Consider the following 21,816-nt stretch of genomic DNA (forward strand, 5'->3'; position numbering starts at 1 on the left):
TCGAAAAACAAAACAAAAAAACAGAGAGAAAGAAAGGTAAAGCTCCAAGGCAAAACATAGATGGAGAGAAACAGGTAAAATTAAGTTATAAGAGCTAGTGGGACAAACATAAGATAAGGCCAAACATTCATAACGAATAATAAGTCCCCGTGTGGTAATTTGGGAGGTGGTTGGTGGCCAAAGAAAACCTGCTACATAGTGAGACCATGTCTCAAAAAGAAAAAAAAAAAAAGCTCAAATCTTTTGTTAGGGTTTTGTTTCTGTTGATATCCAGCAAATTAAATGCTACTGTTCCCTAATCTAGCAGTGAATATTATTATATATACTAGAGATAAACAAACCATGCATTAGTAGCCTAAAGCTGGGAAGACTATATAAAGAGCTTGGAATGAAAATCAAACCATGCAAAGCCATGTGAACTGGTCCACCATAGCATCTGGAGCATAATAATGTTCACCAAACATCTGCTCTATTAATTTTGAAAGGCATAAAGCTAGGAAATGTTGTTTTCACTCAAGCATTAATCAGACAGACCATGAACCAACCATGAGATAAAATATCCTGTGGAGTAAGGCACAGAGATCTCAAGGTGGCCTACATCAGAATACAGACAATACACAGATTTGCTATAATACTACAATGAGGTATCAACTTGTTACAGTAATTAAAAGCAGTATTTCACAAGAAAATCTACCTTTGTTTAAAAAAAAAAATCCGATACTTGGCAACATGGAGACTGTCCCGGGAATGACGGGCAAACGGAGTGGGAACCATCCCACTTTGACAGAACACAGGCTTTCCAGGTAACTACAGCTCCCACTGCTCCTTACTGTACACTCCAGACAAACTGACTCGTTTTCGCAGTCTGTCTTGCTTCTAAGAGTCTGAGTTCTAGTCCTCGCTCAGCTACAAGAACACATGTGGCGATTTGGGCACCTTACCTTTCTGAATCACAGCTTTCTCAAAAGGAAGAGTTGGTTCAAAATGACCTCTGAAAGCTCTGTGGTTAGAACTTGTAGGCCACAAAGTGGGCACAGCATTATTTCATATGTTATTCCTTGAGTCTAATTTCTCAAAATATTAATTTCATTTTGAGGCAAATGGACTACCTAGTGAACGTAGGATGGTTTAAAAAAAAAAAAAAGTTCAGGCCCTCTGGCACAGTATTTGGATCCATTCATGGGGCCTGACTAATCTTCTGGTAATTAAAAGCTAGAAGGCTGTCCCAGATAGATGGGATCATCCATGTTCATTCATTCCTATTATGGAAATTCTCAAATTCCTCTCTGGGATGATTACCCAGCCTGTGACTAAATGAAGAGTGCACAGCACAGAGCCCCAGGCTACAGGAGTCTTCAGAGTATAAACATAGGAATGATGTCAATATAAAGCTGGATGCAGTGACAAATGCCTGTAATCCTACCCATTTAGAAGGCTGAGACATTATGATTGCAAGTTTGAGGCCAGACTAGGCAAATATATTGAGATCCTGTCCCAAACAACTTAAAAGCAGCAAAAAAGATCCTGTCTGGACTAGTGAAAAACTCCCAGTTGTACAGATCACAGACTGGCTGCCGTTGAGTAAGCCTTGACCCTAGAAATCAGAGCCTATGAATCACCTTTGAGAGACATGTTCCAACGCTAGGACATTAAGTCTGTTTGCCACTTAAAACTGTAAGTTTAGTTGACCATTTCACTATACATACATTACTTAATTCATCCTAATCAAGGCCTCTAGGAGTTGGACAGGAGAAATAATTACCAATCCTGATTTACAGTTGTAGAAGCTTTCTGTCCAGAGCACTAAATACCACATCCATCAAAAGCACCCAAGAATCACTTCAACAAGTATTTTTATTGTGCCCTTACTACATCCTAGGACTTGGAGACAAGACAATGATGGGTTGGCTATGTTCGTTGTCCCTAAGGAGTGAACAGAAATGTCAAACATAAATCTATTTCCTAATCCACTAGATTAGGTGTCTCTGATAATCTATAAGGGGGACATGAGTAGACTGAAGACTGATTCAAGGCCAGAGTCAATAACTTTTACATCCTTTTCATCCAAGAAAAACCAAATTTTATAATCAAAAAGCAATGTTATTTATCAAAGAGACTATAATGTTTACATACCCCCACTACGATAAAAGTCATAAACAATAACTTAGTCAAATCTCAATAGAGAAAACCAAAAGGCACACCATCTTTTTTATCATTACATATTAATCTACAAAGCAAAACACAGTCATCTTCAAAACAGTTTACATGGCTCTGCTCTGGCAATATCAGTGTTTCTGGGCATGCTGGATCTTTACAATCTACTAGATCATAGTTGTTCAACCAGGGAACACATTCCCCTTTAAAGGGGCACTTGGCAATGTCTGGCCATCTTTTGTCTCTTAGGAGGACAAAAGAGGATGACATTATTGGCATCTAGTGAGGAGAGGCCAGGGATGCTGCTACCCATCTTACAACACACAGAACAACCCGTCATAGCAAAGACTCATCAAGCCAAAATACTCACAGTGCTATGTCTGAGACCGTGGTCCTACATGCTCTACATTTCGGCAGAGGCCTTTGTTCTGGGTGTTTTAAGGATACCATGAAGACAGGCTTTGGATGCTAATATCGTCTGAAGAAAACACAACATCTACTTTCTTTACCTATTTCATCCTTCATTCAAGAAAAAAATCTGCCTGAGGGCGTGGCTCAGTTGATAGAGTACTTCTCTAGCATGCACAAAGCCCTGGCTTCCACCCCCAGAGCAGCATTAATTGTGCTTGGTGATTTATACCTGTAACCCCAACATGTGACCCAGGAAGAGAGGAAAGAGGATTAACAAGTTTAAGGTTTTTCTCAGCCACATGCTGAGTTCCAGGCCAGTCTGAGCTACATGAAACCCCACCTCAAAAGAAGAAAAAAAAGGGGGGGTGGAGGGCTGGAAACATGGCCCAGTGGTTAAGAGCATTTGCTGTTCTTTGTAATGACGGACCGGGTTTGGTTCCCAGCACTCGAGTGGTGGCTCATTACTCCCCGTTAACTCTAGTTGCAGAGAATCTGATGCCCTCTTCTAGTCTCTGTGGGCTCAAACATGCACCTGGGGCTCATACTCATGCAGACACACACACACAATTTTATCTCAAGTCTGTAATACCACACAGGCAAATAAGAACAAAATCATTCAGGTTCTGTGGCCTTCCCTAGGAGACATCCCTTATCTAACCATCTAGTAGTGTTCAATGTAGATCTCAATTAAGTAGGCCCTAGGATTCCGAATTGAGAACAAATCCTAAATTTGGACACCTATTCTCTACCTGTAAAAGGTGACTATCTTAGCTGAGTAGTAGTGGTACACACCTTTAATCCCAGCACTCAGAGGCAGAGGCAGGCGGATCTCTGTGAGTTCGAGGTCAGCCTGAGCTACAGAGTTAATTAAGTTCCAGGACAGCCAGGGCTATACAGAGAAACCCTGTCTTGAAAAACAAAACAAAACAATAACAACAAAAAAAAAAAAAAAAAACAAAAACAAAAAAGAAAACCAGGCTCTTTCGAGATTCTCAAAGAATTCTTTCTTTTATGCCTCTTTCCAAAAGCAAACAAATATTTCTGAAGAGATGAGGCACAGTCTATGAGACTTTAATTAATTAACTAATTTATTTATTTTGAGACTGTCTTGACGTGTAGCCTTGGCTGCCCTGGAACTGACAATGTAGGTAAATGGCTGGCCTCAGCCCCACAGAGACTCACCGGCCTCTGCCTCTGGAGTACTGGTATTGAAGGCGTGCGACACCACACCCCGCTGCCCATGTCAACCTTGATGTCAAATGTGACACAGCCGGTGGGTCACAGCACTCATAGGACACTAGCATTTCTTTCCCTATCTGGATGTAAGGAGCAATAAGACTCATTATCCTTGAACCTTGAAAAGAAAGCTATATTGCTCAAGAGTCACCAGCAAGCTGGGCGGTGGTGGCGCACGCCTTTAATCCCAGCACTCGGGAGGCAGAGCCAGGTGGATCTCTGTGAGTTCGAGGCCAGCCTGGGCTACCAAGTGAGTCCCAGGAAAGGCGCAAAGCTACACAGAGAAACCCTGTCTCGAACCCCCCCCCCCCCAAAAAAAAAGTCACCAGCAATATTCTTTTTGTTTGTTTTTCGAGACAGAGTTTCTCTGTGTAGCTTTGGAGCCTGTCCTGGATCTCGCTCAGTAGACCAGGTGGCCTCACAGAGCTCTGCCTGGCTCTGCCTCCCGAGTGCTGCGATTAAAGGCGTGCGCCACCACCTCCCAGTTTAGCAATAGATTCTTTACTCAGCTCAATTGCTGAAGCCAGTCCAAATGATCACTGACAACTACTTCAGGATTTCTCTGACCAAGTCCACTTTTAAACTGCCCCCTTTAAACTCATTTAAGTGTACATTTGCGTATCTATGCATGCTGCACCTGTGCGGGTGCTCTCAGAGGTGAGAAGAAGACAGGATCCCCTGGAGCTGGAGTTACAGGTGGCTGTGAGCTGCCTGGTGTGGGTAATGGGAACCCAACTCAGGTCCCCTATGAGAACAGCAAGTTCTCTTAACCCTTAGGCCTTCTCGACAGCCCCTAAACTGCCCCCATTAAATCAACATCAGTATCTCTAATCCCAGTAATTCAGAAAAGACTAGAAACATACAGCTAGGGCTAGAAAGTTCTTGTTATGATGCTGGCTCTTTCTCAAACAAGGCTGCTGAGGCCATTTCATCCAAGAAAATGATGCCATTCAAGCAGCCATTCAAGAGACATGGCTCTCGGACGGCATGTGGGTTTTCATTCATCACTGTGGTACTGAAACACCTTCCACTGGCAGGCTCATTTGCCACCAGCTCCTCTTTCCTTTCAAATGGCACATTCTTAGAATCTCAAGATCCATTCACAAGTGTGGCAGAGCAGCTGCTTAGAAACATGGTTGTAGCTAGCCTTGGTTTAGGGTGTGCCTTGCATGAATGCACCCCCGGCATCCTGGATGAAGACAGTCATTATGAAGCAGAATCAGGGGTTGGAGAGATGGCTCAGTGGTTCAGAGCACTGGCTGCTCTTCCAGAAGACCTGGGTTCAATTCCCAGCACCCACATGACAGCCCAAAACTGTCTGTAACTCCTTTTCCAGGAAATCCAACATCCTTACAGACATACATGCAGACAAAACACATCAAAAAAAATTATATATATATATATATATACACACACACACACATACATATATATATATATCAGTATCACTATTTCCCCTCCAAAGTTTCTACTTCGTGTGGTACAAAAGAGAAATTGAGAGCAATACAGTAAGACATGGAGAGATGCAGACAGCCAAGGCACCGACCTGGTCACGATCCCCCGCAAAACAGCAGCTCTTCATAGTGCATGAGTTGAAGTAACCCTGATTGTCAAACTGGAACACGGGCAGGCGGGAGTGGATGTCATAGAGCACAGGGGGCAGGCGCCGCCGCAGGGCCAGGAGCTGGGTCCCGTTGCTGTTGAATCGCACACTCATGGCACTTTGGAGAGAGAGGTTGCCACCATAGCGCAGGAGGGAACTGGAAGGAAGGCAAAGGACAAGGATCAAGTCTGAGGCGGGTGTGTGTGTGTGTGTGTGTGTGTGTGTGTGTGTGTGTGTGTGTGTGTGTGTGTAAAACACACTGAATTAGCTTCTTCAGATGGATCCAGGCTGTCCTGCAGGGCTTATATCAGAATGTCAACCCAAAGGTATTTAAATGTAAGAGTATCTTCTATTAGATATAATAATTATGTTAAGAATGGCTCCTTGAAGTTGGGCTGTAGTGGCACAGGCCTTTAATCCCAGCACTCAGAGGCAGAGGCAAGTGGATCTCTGAGTTTGAGTCCAGCCTGGTCTATAGAGTAAGTTCCAGAACAGCCAGGGCTACACAGAGAAACCCTGTCTCAAAATAAAAGAACAAAAAACTAAAAGCAAAAAAACCAAACCAAACCAACAACAAAAAGAACAGCTCCTCTGGGTAGGGGGATGGTTCCTTGATTACATTAAAATAAGTTATTTAAAACATAAGCCTTTCTTTCAACCTCCAAAGGTAAATTTTGAATAATTTTACAAGAAAATATTATCAAGGACAAGATGGCTCAGTGGGTAAGGACACTTGCTGCCAAGCCTTTGGACCTGAGTTCAGACCCTGGGACTCACATGGTAAAAAGAGAACAAAAAAAGAACCCCAAAGTTGGGCTGGAGAGATGGCTCAGAGGTTAAGAGCACTGACTGCTCTTCTAGAGATCTGAGTTCAATTCCCAGCAACCACGTGGTGGCTCACAACCATCTGTAATGAGATCTGGTGCCCTCTTCTGGCCTGCAGGCATACATGTAAGCAGAACACTATAAACATAATAAACAACATAATAAATAAATATTAAAAAAAAAAAAAAAAGAACCCCAAAGTTATACTTACTTCGACTTCTACACACACACACACACACACACACACACACACACACACACACACACACGATGGCACACATGTCACATACACTCACACACACAGCTAAAAAAAGTTGGTTGTTTTTTGTTTTTGGCAGGGGTGGGCATAGAGGTGGGGGCTGGTGAGCACTGGTTGCTCTTCCAGAGGACCCAGGTTCAATTCCCAGTACCAGTACATGGTAGATCACAGCTGTCTATCACTCCAGTTCTAGGGGATCTGACACACTCACACAGATACACACACAGGCAAAACACCAATAGATATGAAATTAAAACAAAACAGAACCTGTATGTTTTTAAGTAACTTCTTTTGGTGACAAGGTCCTGACTTGCCTGTCTGCTCCTCAGGTCTCCACCTCCTGAGTGCTGGCATTGCAGATGAGTACCACCACAGCAGGGCCATACACACATGGTGCTATGGAATGAACCTAGGGCTTCATGCATGCTAGGCAAACAATAACTACCAAATGAACATATCCAGCGCAGGTTTAGATTTTTAAAAAATTGTATATTAATTTACTTTATGTATCATGTATATTTTACCTGCAAATAGGTATGTGACTCAATGTGGACCTGATGCCCACGGGGGTCATAAGAGGGCATCAGCCCCGCTGAACTGGAGTTACAGATGACTGTGAGCCACCAAGACGGTGCTGGGAACCTAACCTGGGTCCTCTGCAAAAGCAGTAAGTACTCTTATGGCTTACTGAGCCATCCCAGCGAAGCTTGTGGGGGCGGGAGAGTGATGAAGAGAGAGGAATGAAGATAGCTATGGGAGGGTCGCCCTGGAAACGTCAGTGCAGGTCTACCACCGTCATAAAAACCACTGCCAACACCAGCCACAGTCCTGCCTACCTCACCCTCCCAGGCAATCGTCTCACCAAGGGGAGGAATGCTGTCGTGGTCCAGCTGTGCGTACAAACAAGGCTTCGATAAAATAGCCTGCAATTCTCCTGGGTGGAATGGATGGAAGGGAGGAAGACAAAAAACCATCCCAGCATTCCAAGTACCAAGGAGAAGCCTAGAATCCCTCAAGTCCCCAAGTAATAAACCCTTCGTCGAAAGAAGTGATCGTATAATGTCCTGGGCACAAGCCACACTCACACAGAGAAAGAAAGACAGGGCTGTTGGAGCCCAGGCATTTCCTTGACAGGGTGCTCTGGCCACCACAGGCATGTGCTGTTATCTAAACAAGAGTTTAAAAACAATGAGCGGCTTTCAGTCTCCAGTCAGCATCTGTGGAACTGAGAGTGGGTGGGGGTGAAACAAGACTCAACAGAAACAGCCTGGCCAGCCCCACCGCACGGCAGCAGGGTTTGCATTAGCTCAAGTCCCCGACGGGAAGCCAGAGCCTCTGCCAGGCCCCTTTCCATCAGTTAACAGCCATTTTCTCTGTCCATTCTAGTCAGGCCCGAAGAAGAGCCTGCCCAGCACTGGCCTGTGGGTCTATTCTATTCCCACCCGAGTTCCTTGATCAGTCCTTTGTAATTTGGTTACAGTGCAGGTTTCTGTGGCTCCTGTGACTTTTCTCCTTACTGTGCTTCTGGGTAGGAACATTCATCTCTCACACAAAGAGGGTGCCTAAAAATCTGCTGTAGTTAGGGCTGCTTCGTAGGGAACAAAATATGATTCCTTCCGGAAGGATGGAATGATACCTTAACTCCAGAAAGTAAGAGAATGCAGCTGGCCACACCCAGGGAGAATAAGGAATGATCTATTTTGCCAGGAGAAAAGGTTTAACAGCAGTTTATCTTCATAGTCAGGATCCAGTACTGCTCAAGATTCTGCAGCTCAGGTCTAGAGTGCTGGCTCAGGGGGTAAGGGCATGCACTGCTCTTCCAGAGGACCTCAGTTTGGTTCCCACCACACAGGTCATGGGGCTCATAACCACCGGTCACTTCTGCTCCAGGGGACCTACTGCCCTCTGCTGGTCTCCAGTGTACAAATACTTACACATACACACACAGAGACCAGAGACCAGGCATAATGAATGGCATACTCCTATAATCCCAACATTCAGGAAACACAAGTTGAAGGTTAGCATGGGCTACATGCCAAGACCCCATTAGGGGCTGGAGGAAGGATATCTACAACTCTATTTTTATTGAAAAAAAAATTTTATTTTTTTGGAAACAGTCTTTCTACATAGTCCTGACTGTCCAGGAACGGACTATGTTGACCTGGCTAGTCTCGAACTCACAGACATCTGCCTGCCTCTGCCTCTACAGTGCTGGGATTAAAGGTGATCTTAACTTTCCATATGACCCAGCTATACCACTCTTGGGCACATATCCAAATGACTACTACGAAGATATGTACATCCATGTTCATTACTGCTCTATTCACAATAATTGGGAAGTGGAATCAGTTTGGATGTCTATCAATACACAATGGAATTTTATTCAGCTGTAAAGGAAACTGAAATTATGAAATTTCCAGGAAAATGTATGAAACTAGAAAGTATTATTCTGAGTGTGGTAACCCAGGCCATCACATATACATCCTAGCTTTGAATTTTTAGATATACGTTTAATTTGAAATTTCTGTAGAGGCCAGTAAGATAAAAGGGCTCAGATTAGGGGCAGGAGGGACTTAAGGCAGCAGAGTGGGGTTGGGTAGTCATGGTGGTAGTAGAACACAAGTGATGTGAGTACTGGGAGGGGCACCGGGGGTACAAAGGTTTAAGTGGGGGTGGGGAGGTAGAGGAGAAGAGGTGGTGAGGGGGAAAGTTAACTAAAACCAAGGACATTTTAAAAAGCTATATGGAGAGCTAGAGAGATGGTTCCACAGGTAAGGTACTTGCCACCAAGCCTGACAACTCCAGATCCATCCCCAGACTCACAAGGCAGGAGAGAATCAACTCCCAAAAGCTGTCCTCGGACACCACATGTGCACTGTGGCATGTGTGTACTCACACATGTGTGCACACACACAAATGTATATTGTGGGGGTCGTTTGTTTTTTTGAGACAAGGTTTCTCTGTGTAACTTGGGAGTCTGTTCTGGAACTCACTCTGTAGACTAGGCTGGCCTCAAACTCACAGAGTGCTGCGATTAAAGGTGTGTGCCACCACCACCCCAATAAAAATTTTAAATTTAGAAAATTAGCTTACTTTAGTAAGCTAACTTTAAAAAATTAAAGGAAAAAAGTTTGAACTCAGGTCCCTTGCATTGGTGGATAATGCTTGCTTTCAGATTATTAAATAAAAATCCATTCCCTCCACGGGATACTTCCCTATGAGTTATTGACTGGGGAAACCCCCAAAGAATACACACTATCATCATTGCTCTTGGTTGCCCACCAGAACTAGATGGTAAGGTCCTATTGCTGAAAACATTACACTTTGTTGCAGGACACAGAAATCAAGCTTGAACTGAAGTGGAAACTCCCTCTCCACTGGCTAGCTTTCGCGGTGCTGAAAGATGCTATGCAGGCTACTGGGGGGGAAGCCATCCAAGTCTCTTACCCAGGAGGGGACCCCGCGTGTTATGCTACAATACCATCCTCCCAGGCAAGATGTGCCCACTGTGCAATAGGGGACTGCTATGGGAGTGACCAACCACACTCCTATTGAATCTGAGGCCTGCATTCACAGGAGAGAATCCAGCCCCTGTAAACTGTAAACTTGGTCAAAGGATCATGGCTGGGAAGGCCATAGGCTCTAGGGAGGAATACATTACTATCGCTTGCTAAATGGATATGTTGCCAAATGGTCTTTCAGATATTTATGATTATTTTATTTTCTCTCTCTTCTGTGTGTATGCAGGTGTATGGGTACTTGAATGTGGGAATTGGTTCTCCTACCACGTGGGTCCTGGGGACTGAACTCAGATCATCAGGCTTTGTGGCAAGTGACTTTAGCCACTGAACCATCTCGCCAGACCTAAATATTTATGTTTATACCCACAGGTGAGTACTGCTCAAGGCGTGGTCAGAGAAGCTTTAAGAGTAGGTAGCAGTTAATGCAGAAACTCGAAACTAGTCAGTGACTGCTGAGTGCTCAGCCCTAAATAGGGCATGCCTACCACCCACAAGGCTCAGGAACACTGTTGAAGAGGTGGTAAAAACAATTTAGGGGCCAGAGGGTAGGAAACAGTGCTTTGAAGTGCTCTTCGGAGCATGACATGGCCATTGTGCCAACCTGCATAAGGCTGAGCCTGTCACATTCAGTCATGAGCTTTACCCCTGGCTGAGAGCTACGGGTGGTCACTACCGGGAGAAGGAGTCACTGTCTCCAGTAGTGTGGCCACTGGTGAGCTGCCCACACCAGGCTCATGTATGCAACTTCAATTATACTCATGCCTTTAATCCCAGCACTTGGGCAGGGATGAGGGATCTCTGTGAGTTCGAGGCTAGCCTGGTTACATGAAGAGCTCTAGACATCCAGGGTTACACAGACAGACTCTGTCTGAAAACCAAGAAACAGAAAGCAGGAGGGGGGCTTGCTGGGGTGAAAGGGTTGGGTGGCAGCGGGAGGGAGGTCAGAGAGGACAGTGGGGCGCTGACTATGAAACATATGCACATATGGAATTGTCAAAGAATAAACAAGTGTTTTTTAATGTAGACTTCTCAGAAACATGATTCTATTTTGGAATGGGGCTGAGCAAGATAGACAGAGATTACCAGAGTCTCAATGAAATGCAAACCAAACAATATGGAAAATTTTACAGCCTCTTATTACCAGAAAATTCCTTTTGAGATCACAGTACCACTCCACCAACAATATCTGCAATGTCTGTTTCTACCCCACCCTCCATCCTTAACATATTCCCTGAAAAAGAAAATGTTCATTCCTCCAGGAGGACTGAGTGATTTTCTTTTTGTTGTTGTTTTTTGAGAGAGGGTTTCCTCTTTGTAGCCCTGGCTGTCCTGGAACTCACTTTGTAGACCAGGCTGGTGTCAAATTCATGTAGATCGGCCTGTCTCTGTCTCCTAGAGTGCTGGGACTAAAGGTGTGCGCCATCACACCCAGCAAGAACTGAGTAATTTTATAGAAGACTGCCTCAGAGCTTGAGAGATGGCTCAGGGCTAGAGAGATGGCTCAAAGGTTAAGAGCAGTGGTTGCTCTTCCAGAGGTCCTGAGTTCAATTCCCAGCAACCACATGGTTATCTAATCACAACCATCTATGATGAGATCTGGTGCCCTCTCCTTGCTCTCAGAAAGCCACCTTTTTTTTTTTTTTTTTTAATTAAAAACAAGGTCTCTCTATGTAGCCCTGGCTCTCCTGAAACTCACTGTGTAGACCGCGCTGGCCTTAAACTCACAGAAATCTGCCTGCCTCTGTACTCCGCCCCACCCCAAAGTGCTAGAATTAAAGGTGTATATGTATCACCACTGCCCAGCTCAAACCACTAATGACAAAGCTGCCACCATCTCTACTGCTCAAGAAATGGCTGCTGCTGCTGCTGCTGCTGCACGCCCACACGTGAGGGGTCTCTTGAAGCACTGGTCAACACATTAAAATGAGTCAACTGAAACATCCCTAACGGAAGAATAAAAGGTTATTTCCACAATATTTTCAGGTTCAGGAAGAAAACACTCAGCTGGACCTCTTATGGCTCTAGCAGGATAAAAACACTTGGCCAAGGCCTTGGAAAAGAAAAGAAAACAGGCCGAGGAAGTGATTAGGAACATCATGTCTAGCTCAGTATGAGTATTAGTCAGTGTTCTGCTGCTGTGAAGAGACGCCATGGCTGTGGCAGGTCTGTAAGGAAAGCATGGAAATGGGCCTTGCTTACAGTTTCAGAGCTTTAGTCTATTGTCATCGTGGCAGGGAGCATGGGGGCATGCCAGCAGGCAGGATGCTGGAGAAGGAGCCGGGTTCTACATCTGGATCCACAGGCAGCAGGAACAAGAGAGCCACTGGGCCTGGCTTGAGCTTTTGAAACCTCAAAGGCCACCTGCAGTGACACACTTCCTCCAACAAGGCCACACCTCCTAATTTTTTTCAAATAGTGCCACTCCCTGGTGACCAAGCATTCAAATCTATGAGCCCATGGCAGGGGAGGGGAGGGGAATGGGGGAACGGGACAGGGACAAATAGGGACTTCTCATTCTAACCACCACAATGGGGAACTGAAAATGCTTCCAAGCGTAGACCCCACAAAGTACCTTACCATAAATCCATGACTAAGTAACTCATCTGATGCTGCCTGATGCTGCCAACAAGATTTCCAATACACCCTGGCACCAGTGTCCCAGTAGTCTATGTCTGGGCCAAGGCACTGCTATTACCACTCAGGCATCAGAGCCGGTTCATGTTGCAAGCAGAGAGACAGAAGTCAAGTCAACCACAGGGACAAAACCTCTCCATGTGAGTTTCTGCTTTAGGATGACCTATATGGAACCTGGACCATTTTGTAATCTCTATAGTTCAATACACAGAATACAAAGAATCCTAGAGACACAAGGAATAGGTACAATATTATCCATTGAACTCTGTTTAGTAACCCGATGAACTGTCTTTATATGATCTGGGAGGGAAGCAAAGAGCTTGCCCCTCCCCCTCCCCCTCCCCGTCCTTTGCCACGAGCTGTCCTGTCCCACAGCTGGCTTTACACACACGCTTCCCCCCTTCTCTCTCTGCTTCCCGTATGGCCTCATGTTCTGAGACTCAAACATCAAGCTCCTGACCACAAGACACTTTTGTTTTTCCAAAATAGTCTGACCCTTAGTCCCAAGAATGAAACCTCCCTGAGGGGGAACAGGCCTGAACAACTAGCCTGAGAAAAATCACATCATAATCTTCGATCTGTGACTGCACAAATTTATTGTCCCCAGTGATTGATTCTCCATGAGTTTGAGTTCATGTTTTTAACATCCAGAAATTTAAATTTTACTGAAGGAGTTAATTACATTTCTGACAGATATCTCTGCATAATCAAATGGAATACCTAGTCCATATGGTAGATTATATGGATGTGTATGTGTGTATATTTTTTAAAAAATTTGAGACAGGATTTCTCTATGTAATCCTGGCTGTCCTGGAACTTGCCATGGAGACCATTCAACACAGACCTCTCTAGGTAACCACAGACACCTTCCACTGTTGGAAAAAAGCCAAATTGCTAAAATTGCTTATAGAGTATTTACTTAAAACAGCAGCTCATAGGTCTCTCTAGACCAGAATTTCTCAAACCATGGGTCGCGACCCCTTTGGCAAACCTCCAGCTCCAAAAATATTTACATTATGATTCATAGCAGTAGCAAAATTACAGTAATGAAGTAGCAACAAAAATAATTTTATGGCTGGGGGGTTACCACGACATGAACTGTATTAAAGGGTCACAGCATTAGGAAGGTTGAGAACCATTGCTCTAGACCAACAATTCAACCCCTGTGTACAAATTTCATTAAAGACTGCTTTAAGTAGCAACCAGGTGATTCTGATATTTGATAATCATGAGGTCAGGAGGATATGCCAGCCTGGAGTCCACCAATGAGCAAAATTAGTTTCACAGCGCCACCTTGTGACTTAAAGCTAGAAAGCAACTTTATTAGACTACCTGGTCTTTTTTCTCCGGGGTACATCCCTAAAGGAGGAGGTTCTAAAGATCATGCCTGGTCAGCATGAATCAGGCTGGTCAGCAGACCAGGTTCAAGGCTTTTGTCGCTATTGGGGACTACAATGGTCATGTTGGTCTTGGTATGAAGTGCTCCAAGGAGGCAGCCACTGACACCGCAGGGCCATCATCTTGGCCAAGCCTTCCATTGTCCCTGTGCAAAGAAAGAGGCTACTGGGGGAAGAAGACTGGCAAGGCTCACACTGTTCCGTGCAAAGTGACAGCCGCTGTGGCTCTGTGTTGGTGCGCCTCATTCCTGCCCCCCAGAGGCACTGGCATCATCTCTGCTCCTGTGCCCAAGCTGCTGCTATTTATGGTATTGATGACAGCTATACGTCAGCCAGGGGCTGCACTGCCACCCTGGACAACTTGCCAAGGCCACCTGTGATGCCATCTCTAAGACCTACAGCTACCTGACCCCCGACCTCTGGAAGGAGACAGTGTTCACCAAGTCTCCTTATCAGGAGTTCACTGGCGATCTTGTGAAAACCCACACCAGAGCCTCTGTTCAGAGGACACAGGCTCCAGCTGTGACCACCACATAAGGGTTTTCATACAAGAAAAATAAAAGTGAATTAAGTCTGTTAAAAAAATTTATATTTTTATAGCATCCTACACAATACAGGTTCTGGGGATATGTATATGAACAAAGATAACACAAGCAAGGTATGAGAGAACAGCAAAAATGACGTTTAAGGCTCTGCACTAAATACAACAGGCCAAGAGCCAGTGCAGATAGCATGGATGGAAAGAAGGTGACGGCAGCTATGAAATGGAGAAAGGGTCCTGGAACTCAGGAGGTCCCAGGCATAATAAGGATGGGTAAAGACGGGAAACTTACACAGGACTCTAGGATTTCACCCAGAACTATGTAAGAACGAGGACAGCATTGATCAAGCAGAGAAGAACGGAATACAGTGCTGGGGGAGAAAGCGGGCTTTGAGCAAGCGTCCCAGTGGGTGGAGCACTTACATAAGGGTCGTATGGTAAAGACAAGTGGGAGAGAAGAGGAGCGGCTAAGCCAGGTATGGCGGCTCACTCTTGTAACCCGAGCACTTGGAAGGCTGACGCAGCAGGGGGACTGCCAGAAATTAAGGCTATTTGGGGCTCCACAGTGAGACCTTGTCTTAAAATACAAAGAAAATTTAAAAGGGAAGGGGAGAGGAGGGGTGGAGAAGGACGGAGGCACTTACGAGCTGACCTCTGACAACCACTCCAGTGAGGCCTGGTTTTCTGCTGGGGTTCCCTACCATGTCATCTAAACTTCTGGGGCCTTCTGATTCTGTTCTCTGTACCTTCAAGTCAGCTCTCCATAGGGCTAATGAGGTTGTTACAAGCACTGGCCTCACAGGGAACAGGGTAAATACTCCTAGAAGCAAGAGTAAGTAGCCTTGGATTTTTTTTTTCTGTTTCTCTTCCCTTTCCTTTTTATCTTTTGAATGGAGAAGTACTTCACTTGGTTTCTTTTGCTTGCTTCTGTAATATAATATAGTACATTTACTCAGCAGATACCGAGGAAAACAGTATTCAGAGCGACAGTTTAAAAGGCTGTATGGAGGTGAACGATCAGACTTAGCCAGCTGTCCTAAGTCAGACAGAGACCTCCATTTTCATGTAGGATCGCTGCCTTCTGCAGACAAAAGACATTTTCTCCTTTGTCTACATGGTTGGTTTGCAGCTTCCATTTTGGATTCGTTTTTATCAAACTCATTTTATGATACAACATAAGCTAGGGATGTACCTCACTGGCAGAGTGTTTACCAAGTGTGAGGCGCCGGGGTTTGATCCTCTGTGCCACACACCTACACACAACAATGAACACAGCATAGCTCAGTGACGCTCCTACCCCGGGGTGACCTCTGTCTGACACCTGTAGTCCGCCTGTCTGTAAACACCACACAGATGCAGTCACAGAGGACAGGCTTCTTTGTGGCTGAGCTGTCCTCTTTCACATCAGTGTGAGTATCAACAGTCTTTCCTTCCACGGTATGGCCAGGGTTCCAGTACATGGCCACCACACACTTTGCTTGCCCATTTCCCACAGTGGCCATTTAGGCTTGTTTCTACTTTTGGCTGCTATGAATAAAGCAGCTGAGAATATTTTCACATTTACCTTTAGTGGAAACACATAATCCTATCCCTTAGGTAGATCTAAGAGCGAGGCTGCTGAGTCCTCTGGTTAGCCTCGGTAGACGTTTACAGTTTGCCCTGACAGTTGTACCTATTCAGATTGGCCCAAATTATGATGGCTTCCTAAGGTCCACAGCATTGTTCATACTACCAATCTTTTTCCACTGTAATCATTCTGAGCATTTCCAGTCACCTTGTGAGTAATGAAGCTGCAAAGCTTTAACCTTTAACTTTTCTTCTTTCCTTTTTTAAAAGTCTCATTAACTCAGGCTGGCCTTGAACCTGCCATTCAGGTGAAGATGACCTGTAACTCCTGATCCTCTTAGTTTCATCTCTCAAGTACTGGATTGCAGTTGTGAGCCAGAAACCTTAAATTTTCAAATGCTTATTGTCGTTTGGTTATCTTATTTGATAAAGCATTTCTGCTGATTTTAAAGAATGGAACTTAAGAGCTGGAGAGATGGCCCAGTGGTTAAGAGCACTGGCTGCCCTTCCAGAGGACCTGGCTTAGATTCCCAGTACCCACCTGTCTGTAACTCCAATTCCAGAGAGTCCTATACCTTCTTCTGACCTCTTTGGGCACCAGACACACGCACGCACGCAGCTTACAGACATACATGTAGGGAAAATACCCATATACAGTCTTACTTAAAAATCTCTTTTACAGCCAGGTGGTGGTGGTACATGTGTTTAATCCCCGCACTTGGGAGGCAGAGCCAGGCAGATCTCTGTGAGTTTGAGGTCAGCCTGGTCTACAGAGTGAGATCCAGGATAGGCACCAAAAATACACTGATAAACCCTGTCTTGAAAAATTTAAAAAAAAAAAAATCTCTTTTACAGATTCATACTTCTTTATATACTCTGGATATGAATTCTTATTCAATATATGTATTACACATACAGTACCTGTCCTTGGCTTATCTTTTCACAGATGTAATGCTGTCTTTGATTAATGTTAGCATTCTGAACCACCCCTTGGGGACCTGCCCAGTCTTATGTAAAGTCCCCTTTAAGAGGAAAAGCCCTCCTCCCTCTTCCTCCCCTTCTTGCCATGAGGTAGTGCACACCTCTGCCCCCCCCACCCCCCGCTCCCTTCTCCTCCCTCTCCCTCTCTTCCCCTCCCCCCTTTTCCACTTTAATAATAAAACTTTCTGCATGGATGCCATGTCTAGCTTTCCACGGCATCATGCCACAGCCCGCCACATCTGCATGGCCGCCAGGGCACCTCGGCTCAAAGCCGCTGAGGCCTCGCATGCGCCATTTCACAACAATTAACAAAAGTTCTTAATATTTATGAAATCCAATTTGGTTTTGGGAGACAGGGTTTGTCTGTGTAGCCCTGACTGTCCTGAAGTCACTCTGTAACCAGACTGGCCTCGAACTCAGAGATCCACCTGCTTCTGCTTCTTGCATGCTAAGATCAAAAGTGTGTATCACCACTGCCCAGCCTTAGTAACCCTTTCTTTTATGAATAGTGCTAAGTACTTAAGTGTGAGTGTGCATATGTACATGTGGGTTCAAGTGCCTGAGGGGGCCAGAGTGTCCAACTGCTTATTTAAGAAAGCTATCTACTTCGTTGGGCATGGTGGTACACACCTTCAATTCCAGCACTTGGAACACAGAGGCAGACACATCTCTGGTCAATATTGTGAATTCCAGGCCAGCCAGAGCAACATAGTAAGTAAGACCCTGTCTCAAATTCTTTGTCCTCTTTGATAAGGATAGAAGTCTAGGTCGAGAGCCTCATTCTTTCAAGTTGAAGAAAACCCCCAAGACTTTAATGTTGGATGCCAAGTTTTAACATTTTATATGAGGACCCCTCAAATGCAATATGGCACACATTTCTTGGCTGGTCCAGAAGGCAAGGAGTTACATTTATTTTGGTCTCTATTGACGTAGGATTGGCACAGGTCTCAAAGAGCAGACTCTTTAACCTAGCAATCCCAAGAGCAAGGCCCGGTCCCAAGAGCAATTTCCTCTGAGAGTGATGTCCTGGTCTGCTTCTGCTGCTGTGGTAAACACTGACAGAAGCAGCTTGGGGTGGGGTGGGGTGTTACTTGGCGCACAGGCTACAGCCCACCAGCAAGGAAAGCCTGGGAGGAACCCAGAGCAGGAACTGAAGAGAGACCAGAACTGCTGCTTACTGGATTGCTTCAGAATCCCTTCCTTACACCTCTTCCCTGGACCTGCAAGGGGGGGGGGGGCGGCGCGGGGCTCAGCACCCCAGAGGGCTGGGACCTCCCACATCAATCCACAATCAAGAAAATGTCCTATAGACATGCTCACATGCCAATGTCATGGAGGCAATTCCATAATGAGATTCCTTCTTCCCAAATACGTCTAGGTTTGTGTAGGTTGACAAAAACTAACCACACAAGTAGCAATGTGTACTTTCTCGCTGCTCATTTTTTCATGTGTCATTTATACAGTGTCTGAAACACCATCAACCAAGGTAAATCTTTATAGGAATTCCTGCCTTGCCTAGTTTTATTATTAAGTGAGAGAGGGCCACTTTCTCCAATGTCCTTGTCAAAGCTAGAGACTCCTACTTGGCATAAAACTAATAGTTCCTGACAAAAACTAAAAAGATTGAAAGGGAAAGAGATGGTGGGTGAGCAGACAGCTGAAACAAGCAGTGGAGGGGTGAGACAGGCAGAGCACTGGGGAGCTTCGCTCTCTCTCCACTCTCCAGACAGTAGATAGAGGACCGCAGGTCTAAAACTATTTCCAACTGCTGAACAGTCCGAGCATGACCTACGTGGGATGTTGTCAACGACAAGGAGGGACACTGTGGAGACCCACAGAAACACCGAGACGGAACCAGTCACATCTTGTTTGAACGTGTCAGATATACTTGTAGGCGGGAAGTTCTCTCCTTTAGTCAATTATGCACGTTCCCTCCCTGTGGCCCAGTCATCACCACCCAAACTCCTAAGGCTCAACTTTCCCTTTTAGGGCCAGGCAAGAAATCTGAGGGTTTAAGATTAATATTAAGCCTTCAAGAAGTGGGGCCGGGCTGGAGAGATGGCTCAGTGGGCAAGAGCACTGCCTGCTCTTCCAGAGGACCTGGGTTCTAATCTCAGCACCTACAAGGCAGCTAACAATCATAAGTAACCAGTTCCGGTGGATCCGGTGCCCTCTTCTGCAGATACCGCACACACACACCGTGCTCAGACACACATGCAGGCAAAACACCCATACACATAAAAGAAAATAAATCAATCTAAAAAAAAAATGATGGGAGCCTGAACACACCACGAAGTTTAAAGGAGAACCTTGAACTCCATTTTGGCTGCTACTACAGAAAAAAAGGCTCAATGATACATAAGATCTTTTGACTTTTTAAAGTGGCGTGTGTGTGTGTGTGTGTGTGTGTGTGTGTGTGTGTGTGTGTGTGTGTGTGTATGTGTAGGCAAAACATTCATACACATAAAATAAGCAAATCTTTTTTTTTTTAATGGATAATACTAAAAACAAACAAACAAAAAACAGCACTTAGAGCCTAGTCACACGCGCCAGCACCGGCCTGTACGAGACAGGGGAGGGAGGACCAGGAGTTCAAGGTCATCCCCAGTTACACAGCAAATCTGAGGCCAGCCTGGTCTACAGAGCAAGTTTGAGGACAGCCAGGGCTGCACAACGAAACCCTGTACCAGTAGACCAAAGCAAACCAACAAGCAAACAAAAAACCCGGAAAACAAAAAGAACCTATCTCATAAAAAGTAAAGCTGGAAATTACTCCACTGGAAGGTGGTGGTAGACGCCTTTAGTCCAAGCACTCCCATTACTCCAGAGACAGAGGATCTCTATGAGTTCAAAGCCAGAGAGAGAGAGAGAGAGAGAGAGAGAGAGAGAGAGAGAGAGAGAGAGAGAGAGAGAGAGAGAGAGAGAGATCCTATAATTGTCATTATCTCTGGTAATGACAGGTGACATAGCTCAGCTTAGAGTCCGATAGCTCCTAAACCATAAAATTATTTTCACTGCTACTTCATCACGGTAATTTTGCCACTGTTATGAGTCATAATGTAAGTATCTGTGCTATCCGATGGTCTTCTGGGGGTCTCAGACCCACTGGCCTAGATCTACTCTCTGTCTGAAGGCCCCCGACCTGGACTGGCAGCACTCCAGCTCTGCAGCCTTTTCCCTTAGGTTCTCTTAGGTCAGACCAGATGCTAACTCAAGTCCTTTCACCGCTACCATTTATCCTGCCAAGCAGCCTCTCATCGGTTTATTTCAGAGCAGTCGGGAACAGAATGGCTGTGCTCAGACACCTACAGGCTTCAGGCTGAAGTAGAGCCATCTGCTTTAGGAGAAGGCAGAAGAAAATGCTCAACAACTTCAGAGCCGGAAGGATAGGGACTGAGGAGAGTGTCCTCGTGGCTCCTAAGGAGACTGTCTCTAGGAGCCCAACAGCCCTTCAGAGTAGACCTTGAATCCACCCCCATGCTACGATAAACTGGAAATAACTTATAATAAAAACAGAACAGAATCACAGCAGGCTAAACCTAGACTCCTCAGTGTAAGCAACTCATCTTTTCTGGGCTGAGGTCTCCATGAAACCTAACAAAAGCTTTCTTTTTCTTTCTTTAAACCAACAACAAAAACCAAAACCAAAACCAGGGTCTCATTATACAGCCCTGGCTAGCCTAGAGGCCCTATGTAGACCAGACTGGTGTCCAACTCACAGAGATCACCTGCCTCTGCCTCCCAAAGTGTTGAGATTAAAGGTGTGTGCCACAACACCAAGTAAAATCTTTTTGTCCTAGAAAAAAAAAAACTTCATGTACTCTCACAGATTAGTACATATAATTTTATTTGCAATTATAAGGGGTTTACAAGACTCCTAAAATTTCTTTCTATAAGTATCTCTGAAATGGACTGATCCTGCTCAAGGCTTGTCCTCCTGAGGGACTCCAAACTATCCTGAGGTCTGGGTTGGATTTTCTAGGGAGCTGTACTCAGAAAACAAATTACCTACTGCAACTCAGCAGAATTACCCTACACAGGAAAGACTGACAGCTCTCTTTCCCTCTCCTTTACACCAGCGTGTACTGGGGGATCAAACAGAGAAGATCTGTAATTGAATCCCTTAAGTCCAGAGTACGTGAAATTAAGGAGGCCTCTAAGAGTATCCATGCCCCTTTCTATCCAGCACCAACAAAGCCTTCCAGAACATTAGAAGAGCTGAAATAACAAGGAGAGATCTTGTTCCCATGGGACTGTGCTCCGCTGGTGCCAAAAACAGAACCAGGCTAGGCTGCCATTGGCCTCAGTAGATGCTTTTCCTTAACATGTACTTAGAAAACTGTAGGTTACCAGAGAAAACACAAAAGTCCAGCCATAACTAAAGAAATCAAAACAATAAATATCGTCTTCTGCCTGAAGACTAGCAGTTGTTGGTACAGGTCAGTCAGGAGCTATACACAGCCACTAATACAGTTGGTAGAATTGTAAGTCACTGTAGCCTTTGGTGGTGAGGGTACAATTTGACAGTTTTTTTTAAATCAGAAAACACCTTCCTTTGGCATGGTGACACACATTTGTAATCACACCTTCCTTTGGCATGGTGACACACATTTGTAATCACACCTTCCTTTGGCATAGTGACACACATTTGTAATCACTCAGAGGTAGAGACAAGATCAAAGTTCAAA

General features: G+C 45.0%; 1 protein-coding gene and 1 non-coding gene across 4 annotated transcripts in view; both read right to left on the reverse strand.

Annotated features, from left to right (window-relative positions):
- Positions 1-21,816, reverse strand: part of Dcaf5 (DDB1 and CUL4 associated factor 5) — a 99,649-nt gene that overhangs the window by 37,545 nt on the left and 40,288 nt on the right. For all 3 annotated transcript variants that reach the window (XM_006973100.4, XM_006973101.4, XM_042260852.2), the window contains exon 6: positions 5,348-5,561. In XM_006973100.4, the coding sequence (XP_006973162.2) occupies positions 5,348-5,561 (214 nt within the window). The remainder of the gene's footprint in view (positions 1-5,347; positions 5,562-21,816) is intronic.
- LOC121822617 (small Cajal body-specific RNA 3) lies at positions 15,580-15,718 on the reverse strand. The gene has a single exon (XR_006063794.1).

This window comes from Peromyscus maniculatus, chromosome 14 (assembly GCF_049852395.1).
Source record: "Peromyscus maniculatus bairdii isolate BWxNUB_F1_BW_parent chromosome 14, HU_Pman_BW_mat_3.1, whole genome shotgun sequence".
In the NCBI taxonomy this organism is placed as follows: domain Eukaryota; kingdom Metazoa; phylum Chordata; class Mammalia; order Rodentia; family Cricetidae; genus Peromyscus; species Peromyscus maniculatus.